Below are 8,899 nucleotides of genomic sequence, written 5' to 3' on the forward strand. Positions count from 1 at the left end.
TGGACTTTACACACCAGACTTTCATCAGCGTCTTGTCGGGGAGATGATGCCGGTTACCGGTGCAGTCAGACGGCTCCTTAAAAAAAGACGTTAAAGTGTGTTTTCGCCATGTAAGTTCGGTGGAGAATTTACAAATATATATTTTAGCAGACAAGATGTTGACGGACATGAGTGTGGATGAAGAGTTCGAGCTGAAGGAGGAAGAGCCTTGGTACGACAAGCAAGACCTCGAACACGGTAAGGTTTATCTCCGTCACCTTCATTTAACACTTTATCACGCCTTCACTGGCGAGGAGCAGCAGTTTCAATGTAAATCTATTATGTAATATGGTAAAATATTCCTCGTCGTCTGTGAGATGTTTTGAGATGACCTGACAGAATTGTGGAAAATGTAGAAAAAAAGCAGCTTTGACATTGATGGCTGGAGCCTCCTTCCATGCTTTGTGTCCTAACATCTAACCTTTTTCTTTAATTGAAGAAAACCATAGCAGTAGCACCGGTTAGATTGGACGTCCTGCGCAAATTAGCACAAAATGGGTCAGCAGATCACTACACTTACACACATACACACTGTCTTCTATTCAGACCTTCAGCTGGCTGCAGAGCTCGGCAAGTCCTTGCTGGAGAGGAACCGTGAGCTGGAGCAAGGTCTGCAGCAGATGTGCGACACCAACCAGGAGCAAGTGCAGGAGATTGAGGTATGAAAACGCATACCCTGTCGCTACAATGTCACCAACGTCTGCACAAAAACTCTTTGTCACCCATAAAGCATGTAAGTCGAGCTTAGATGCTTTTCTCTAAGGATTCTCCAAGCAACCAAATTGCTTAAAAATGCTTCTGTCTGCCCTGAAAAGCCTTAAAACACATGACTTGAGCCCAAAGTGCTAGAAACATTTTATTAAAACATTTTTATTAAAATGAAAAAAAAAAACCAACTTTAGTTCTGTCTTAATGTCGGAAAAACATTCTGCTTGAAAAACGCATGATTCTTTTTAAAATGCAGAATTAAAATGTGCTTAGGGGCCATCCATAATTTTCAACATTTTCACGAGCGTACAAACCGTACGAGGGGGAGAGGGGGTTAAGACATCAACGTACGCTTTTTTGAAAACCAGAAAATGTCGATGTCTGTATGTTCGAACCGCGGGACGCAGTCAAATTTTAGCGCGAATAGACTGGTCCCCTGTCGTCGCATGCTCGCGCGAGAACGTACCAATCCACGCGATACTCCACGTAGCTCTGCGCGCTTCGCATTCCAACACAACAATCAGACAATGGCCGACCTCGGTGATTTCGATTACCTATTTTCGTTCATCAAAAAGAGAATTACTGCCATTCATCGCTCACCGAGCAATGCATACGAACAATAAATCAATGTTTACTGCTTTGTGCGTTCGGAAAGAAAGCGGAAGGACGCTGTTGCGTCTGGCCAGGCGGCTTGGAAAGGTTCCAAATCGAAGGAATCGAGCAGGGCGGATTTGTTCCGAAGTGCCGTTGCGAAAATGGAGAAGATCAAAGCTAAACCGACCATCCTGAATCTATTCGCCAGCTCTGTGTTTATTTTCTATATTTGGGCATGGACCTGGCTGTGATTGCCATTTTCTGAATGACTCTGTGGTGGTGAATTTGACTTTGTGGACAGTGCAGTAACAATCAATGTGATTTTCACTTCCTGTGATACACTGACTAGACTATAGGTGTGATTGTTAAGCCTTTTCAAAACAGTTGTGGCATCTTTATTGCATACTTTGCATTGAGTTGAGTTCAAGGGTTGTGTCCATCATTTCTAAGAAGATTTTATCTCCTCAGGCTTTTGGAAACCATGGGCAACTCTTCTGCTCCTTGAGTAATCATGTGTGTATACAAGAAGTATTCCCTTGTGGAAAACAGTTGTTGCGTCAGGACTTTTCTACATGATAGAAAGAACAATACAAAAAGACCAAATTTGTAATACATTTGTATTTTCTTGAAAGAAAAATACAGTAAACCTCGGATATATCGGATTCAATTGTTCCCGCTGGTTTTGTCCGATATAAGCGAAATCCGTTATATGCGTATACCGGAAAATGTCCGCCACATTCATTACACGGACGCGCAATGCCATGGGGGAACTTTCTTTGATCCATGTTCACAGCCAAAGCTGAAGATTATAACATCTTTGTATGAATTACAGACATGTACATGAGCATGTACAACGGAAAAAAAAAAAATCTCAAATCTGTAGAAATGCCTTCTTGTTGCTATTAGCGAGGTTTAGAAACCAAACGATAAACGTAAGTGCAAACGATAATGAAATGTATGGTATTGCTATTGAAATGTATGGGACCTTGCCGACTTGTCAATAGCCTGTAGATTTGAGAATTTTTTTTTTTCGTTGTACATGTCTGTAATTCATACAAAGATGTTATAATCTTCAGCTTTGGCTGTGAACATGGATCAAAGGCCACGATGCGGCCATCCGATGTATGTGAGGGAAATTGGAACGGGACTGGAGATTTTGTCCGAAATAGGTGAAATCCGTTATAAAAAATCCGATATATGCAATGAATTTTTATTGGAAATGCATTACAGAAAAATTGGTTCTTTTTTATATGTCCGTTGTGAGCGAATTTCCGATATATCCGAGTCCGATATATCCGAGGTTTACTGTACAAAAAAGAGGCATTTGATATAATGTTTTATCTTGTTCGTGTTCAATACAATGTTGATGGGCAGTGACTGATTGACTGATCCCAAAATACAGCCAGAGAACACTATTGGATTGGATATGTTCGAATTTCCTGGCTGTATTGGGTCAGTTGGTCATGGACCTATCAACATTTTTCATTTGGGATTTTACTCGTTTTGGGGGGGGGGTTGCTCAAAAGAGTACTCTTTGTACTCTTGTGAAAATGTTGAAAATTATGGATGGCCCCTTAAAAAATACTGGAGAAACACAAATTTTACATAAAATGTTTGAAAAACACATTCTGCTTACGGGGACCTATTATGCTAATTTTTCATCCCTTTGTGTTGAGTTGTTGACTCCTATAGAGCAGCTACACACGATAACCTGCACAGAAAGCTTTCTAGATCTTCCAGAATCTGCACCTATTCAGCTGTATTTCTTTGGATTTTGTGTTTCCCGTGAAAACTGTTTTAATGTATTCCACCCAAGGATTTCCCAAACTAGCCATTTCAGGGCTCATTTCCAAATGAGCAAACCTTATTATCTGAAACTCGTTTAATATGACAATACAGAGAATACAACATTTTCACTTAGGGGTATCAAACTCTCGGCACTTATTGTAATTATCATCTCCGTTATAACATCATGGTTCTTTCCAGATGGCTAGCTCGCTGGTAGCATCGCAGATTCATGGTGCAGGGGATGGAGGTTCAATACCTGATGAGGCCGAATATAGGTGTTGCTTGTTTTAACCTTTCTCCAAGTCCAGCACCTATCGTAATCATCACCTCCGTTATAACATGATGGTGCTTGCCCGATGGATAGCTCAACTGCACCACAGATTCATGGTGCCGGGGATTGTGGTTCAATACCTTGTGAGGCTCACTGTAGTTGTTACTCATTTAAATATTTCCCCAGGTCCAGCACCTATCGTAATCATCAACCATGTTTCCCATTAGGTTAGCTCAACTGGTAGCACCACAGCTTCATGGTACAGGGACTTGGGGTTCAATACCTGGTGTGGGCAGGTGTTGTTGTTGGTCATTTTGTTAGTTCTTCAGGTCCAGCACATATCGCAGTTGTTATAACATCGTAGTGTTCGTGAGCTGGTTAGCTCAAGTGGTAGCACTGCAGATTCATGGTGCAGGGATTGAGGTTCAATACCTGTTGAGGCCGACTGTAGGTGTTGCTCGTTTTAACATTTCACCAGGTCAAGCACCCTTCATAATCATCACCTCTGTTATAACATTATGGTGTGTGTGAGCTGTTTAGCTCAACTGGTAGCACTGCAGCTTATGGTACAGTGGATCTTGTTTCAAATCCCGGCCAGGTTTGAATGTGGGTTTAAGAAAGAAAAATCTTGATATAATTTTTCTTAAACCACCAGCTGCCTAATCCATCTATCTATTCTATAACCCTCAATGCACTTTTTTGGTAAAAAAAAAACCCCAACAACAACAAAAAACGGGGAAACCTCGCACACACTCAACAGGGGCCCCAGAATCATCCAAAAGTTTGAGGGTGGTGATTTTTTACAAAAAACGTAAGAGGCATAGATTATAGATGTATAGTAAGGCATTTTTTTACCTGATGTATGGTGAGCTATTTTTCGGACATGATGTATAGTAAGACATTTTTTTGGACATGATGTATAGTAAGGTATTTTTTCAGACATGATGTTCATTCATTCATTTTCTACCGCTTTTTCCTCACGAGGGTCGCGGGGGGGTGCTGGAGCCTATCCCAGCTGTCTTCGGGCGAGAGATGACATGATGACTTACTAAACATGATGTTTAGTAAGGTATTTTTTCAGACATGATGTATAGTAAGGTACTTTTATCGGACATGATGTATAGGAAGATCTTTTTTCGGACATAATGAATAGCAGGGGTCTCAAACTCGCGGCCCACAGGGCCCTTAGGGCCTAGGCCCCTGCCTTGATATGAAAGTTTAATGTTGATATGGATGCTGTATGGTATCATGTACCCAGAAATGACAACCTAAAGCTGTGTGCACACCGGACACAATTGACACGATTTAGCCCCGCCCATACGCGAGCAAGCCCGCTTTTCTCTCTTCATCCATGACTGAGATCACCAAAGTCACTGCACTGTACTGCTCTGAAAGGCCGAAGTTCCGCTGTCACTTCTGGGTACATGATACCCTCTGGAGGCGCACAGAGCTCGGCTGGTTCCAACGCTTCTTACCAGAGCTCCGCCTGGTCGACGCAGCTTCCAGCGGTACTTCAGGCTCAGTGTGAGGACCTGCAAGCTCGGGTTAGCACCAGGATTTCCAGTCAGGAAACTAAACTCCAGGTGCTTTATTTCAGCTGCTAAATGCCTGTCCATCTGTCTCTGGTGAGTATAGCAGTGTTTGTTGTGTCCAAATCAAAAGATGGTCTGGTCCAACAACAACTCCAACATTGGATTAGCAGTGAAGCTACAGGCTTATGACGCCGGGTACAAATAAATGATTTGCTGTTTTATTATTTTATTTTTATCGTATCTATCGTAATCATCACCTCCGTTATAACATCATCATGCTTGCCAGATGGCTAGCTCAGCTGGTAGCTACTTCTACTTTTATGTTTTGTTTTTTTTTACGTTTTCCAGCGGGAAAGATCTCTGAGGCACATTCTTTCCTTGTTGTCTCCTCCTCTTTGTCATCTTCTTCCATGATGTTATAACGGACATACGTGCTGGACCTAGAGAAATACAAAAATGACCAACAACACCACCTCCCCACACCAGGTATTGAACCCCGATTCCCTGCACCATGAATCTGCGGTGCTGTCAGTTGAGCTAACCAAATGGCAAACATGCATGATGTTATAACGGAGGTGATGATTGTGATACATGCTCGACTTCCAAACAACAGCACGTGCACTCAGCGGGTTTTTAACCGTGATACCCTGCAGCATGAATCTACTACTCTACTTACCAGTTGAGCAAGCCATCTGGCAAACACTACTGCAAGTCAGTTGATGCTGAGCCATGATGATACTGAACTTGTCATCTCGTTCAGCACCTGACCAAGCAGGTGGACCTCCTGAGGCAGGTGAACGACCAGCACGCCAAAGTCTACGAGCAGCTGGACGTGGCGGCACGAGAGCTGGAGGAGAGCAACCGCAAGCTGACTCAGGACAACCGGATGTCCCAGCAGAAGATCCACGGGTAGGAATATATACATGTCATCTTTGAATGCGTGGAAAGCTGACTGACTTGTATGTTTGGGGGTGCAGGCTGACAGAAATGGTGGAGCTGCTGCAGACTCAGGTGGAGGAGCTTCAGCATCAAGTGGATGACATGAAGCTGGGAGCGTCTCAGTTTGCTCAAGGGAGCCGTTGGAGGACACGTGGGGCTCAGAGTGTGAGCTGCCTGGAGGAGTTGCAAAGGTTGGCTTGTCTTGATGTCTTTGTAGCCATTAAAGTGCCATCATTCTGGATGATGTCACGAGAGCTTTCAGCCTCTTTCACGTCTTTTAGCTAGTGTGTCTGGCTAATTAGCAGCATGTGTAATCAGGGATTAAAAACATCCAGGTCAGCGCAGGTGTTAGAACACCACTCAGGTGGATGACGTTGCAGGTCAAAGTCTTTGCATGGTTTCTAATCTCCTGTCCGGCTGATAAATGTCGCAAACTTTGCACTTTTTCTCAGCTTATCGCGGCCTCCTCCACATTTGGCATCGTGCTTTGCTCACTTCGACTTTATACTCTCGATAAAACATGAAATTATAGCACCCGACTGACAATTTGTATTACATCAACAGTACTGAAGGGCTTTCATCACTGAACAAACCCACAAGATAATGCTAATCCTTCACAAAGATGTTTATATATTTTAGTATTTCATTTTACCAGCCATTTGTTTTTTCGCCATTATTGTATTATTTTTCTTTTCATTAATTTAGCAGTATTTGTATACAGGTTTTTAAAAATTATTGTAATATTTTTGTGGATTGACTGAATATTTAAATTACTTGTATATTTTTACATGTGTAATTATTCATCCTTTTTAATGTATTTTTCTAGCTTAAATATTTTATTTAAAATTAGTATTTTTATGAGTATTTTTAACTTAATACATATCTTAATAATATACCCTTGATTCCCTTATTTTGTGCTGTTAATGCTATCTTGAGCTAAAAAAACTAGAACACTTTATTTCCCATTTATTCATATTATGCATCAAATTTAAAAAAGCAATCTAGCCCAATTTTGTGCTTGCAGTTTTGCCAGGAATTGCCTTTGGAATTGTCTAATGGTGCCCCCGTGACCAATGCCACTCATCATAAATGAATTGAAAAATGTAGTCTTGTTGTTTTGTATTTTATATATGTATTTATCAAATCACATTTTATATGTACTATATTAATCAAATCGAAAACAGTTTCTAATTAGGTTATTTTCACTAAAGTAGTATTTGATGTCATGGGGCAGTACAGCTGTACCTATTGTTGTGACTGTTGCAGACACCCGGAGGAACCTTCCAATGACCTTGAGTGCTACGGTGTGCAGCAGTGGCATGAGGAGCAGCAAGCATCTCTGCAACGTTCACTACGCAGCCTCCAGGCTCATTATGCTGGCGAGCGTACTCGTCGGGAGGAGGCGGAGCTACAAGCGGGGTTCTTGAGCCGGGAGAACATGGCGCTGGAGCAGCAGCTGGCGGGGATGGAGACGTGCAAGGTAAGGACGTACCAATGCTTATTGTTGTGTGAATGCTGAAAGGTGAGCTACCTATTTGGGTTTTTCAAAAATATTCCCACATCTGGTGTCATTTTTGAAATGAATGTCAGATTTAAATGGCGACCTTTCCTAGTAACAACTGCACAGAAACTATAGTCAAACACAAACTATAGTCATGGTGTCAGATAAAGAGAACAAATAAGCAAATACATACTGTATTTAGAATGGGGGAAAAAAACCTAATGCACAACATGAAACACATTAACAACTGTTTAAAAATCAGTGCTGCAAAGCATGATTGCACTATTACTTATTTGGCATACCCTATTGTGGCAAAGTAGTAAGGTGTACAGCGCAGCTGGAATAGTGTTTGGATCCAGACCCAATCCCCGATTTGAGCTCAAACTGCTACTTTCCATGTACTTTAATTCTACATTTTAACATATTTCCCCAGCGTTTCAGTCCAGCTTCAGCTTCCAAACAGCTAGTGTGATTCATTAAAAATGTATCTTTTCGCACCTTTTCAAAGCCTTTCAGTTTCACATGAGCTTTTTCAGTACCTTTTAGTTGATGAAAATGATGAGAAAAGTAGTAGTCAATCGTTGCCTCATGTGTGCTCAGGTGCGAGTGTCAGAGCTGGAGAAAGAGGCCGAGGAGTTACATCACCTCTGGAAATCCCAAACCTTGGCCAGGGGCAACCTGCTGCTACTGCATCCGGAAGAGGAGGGGGAGGAGGAGGAATCGCTCAGAAGCCGGCGTCCTTTGAAGCGCTGGGCCAGCGAGTGTCTGCTGAAGGGCACGCGGATGCACGAAACCACAGTGGAGCATGAGTGCTGGTGCGCCAGGCGAGCCGAGGTGATCAAACACCGCGGCATCTCGCTGCTCAACGAGGTGGACGCCCAATATAGCGCCTTGCAGGTGAAGTACAACGAGCTGCTACAACGCCTCAGCCAGACGCATCACCTTGACGACAACGACGATGATGAAGAGGAGGGTGTCATTCACAAAGGGGTCCAGACCACATCGCTCGGCAGCGAGGATGACGTCCACCAGCCAGAGTACAAGGAACTTTTTAGGGAGATTTTCTCTCGCATTCACAAAACCAAAGATGACCTGATTAAAAACAGGGTGAGATCGCCTGCAGGCCGTGTGGTGTCACTGCACCCGCAATACCTGGACCCGTACCCAGACCTGGGCAGCAACACATTCTCTTAATATGCCAGGAGTACAGACAAAAGGCAATCTCTCTACCTCACTGGCAAGGAAATACTCAAATACCACACCTGGAGCACTGCACGCACCTCCACCTCAGCAACCTCAGCAACTTTAGCATCCGATTGCGTGAAGATGGAGGACAGAATTTGTTGCAACAAATGATTCTTGGATAACCAAATGAAACTCTTTCACTAAGGTCACCACTTGTATTGTACAGTATACTTTATGTGCAAATAGAATCTACTTCACTGTGACCAATGATAATTCATGTTCATGTGCTGTTTATCAACTCATTAAACTAAACACCTCACCTTCCTCCATTTCTTTCTACAT

General features: G+C 42.7%; 1 protein-coding gene across 2 annotated transcripts; it reads left to right on the forward strand.

Annotated features, from left to right (window-relative positions):
- On the forward strand, window positions 1-8,899 carry LOC131109565 (cerebellar degeneration-related protein 2-like). 2 transcript variants are annotated; one of them, XM_058061720.2, is made up of 6 exons: window positions 1-237; window positions 586-698; window positions 5,693-5,841; window positions 5,910-6,062; window positions 7,138-7,351; window positions 7,973-8,898. In XM_058061720.2, the coding sequence occupies exons 1-6, from the start codon at window positions 156-158 to the stop codon at window positions 8,564-8,566; spliced, it is 1,305 nt and encodes a 434-aa protein (XP_057917703.2). In that variant the 5' UTR covers window positions 1-155; the 3' UTR covers window positions 8,567-8,898. The 2 variants fall into 2 exon arrangements, with proteins under 2 accessions (XP_057917703.2, XP_057917704.2); XM_058061721.2 differs by lacking the exons at window positions 1-237; window positions 586-698 and adding an exon at window positions 3,756-4,469 and having other exon boundaries at window positions 7,973-8,899.

The sequence above is a fragment of the Doryrhamphus excisus genome, linkage group LG2 (assembly GCF_037039965.1).
Source record: "Doryrhamphus excisus strain RoL-2023G ecotype Guam linkage group LG2, RoL_Dexc_Guam_v1.1, whole genome shotgun sequence".
Lineage (NCBI taxonomy): Eukaryota > Metazoa > Chordata > Actinopteri > Syngnathiformes > Syngnathidae > Doryrhamphus > Doryrhamphus excisus.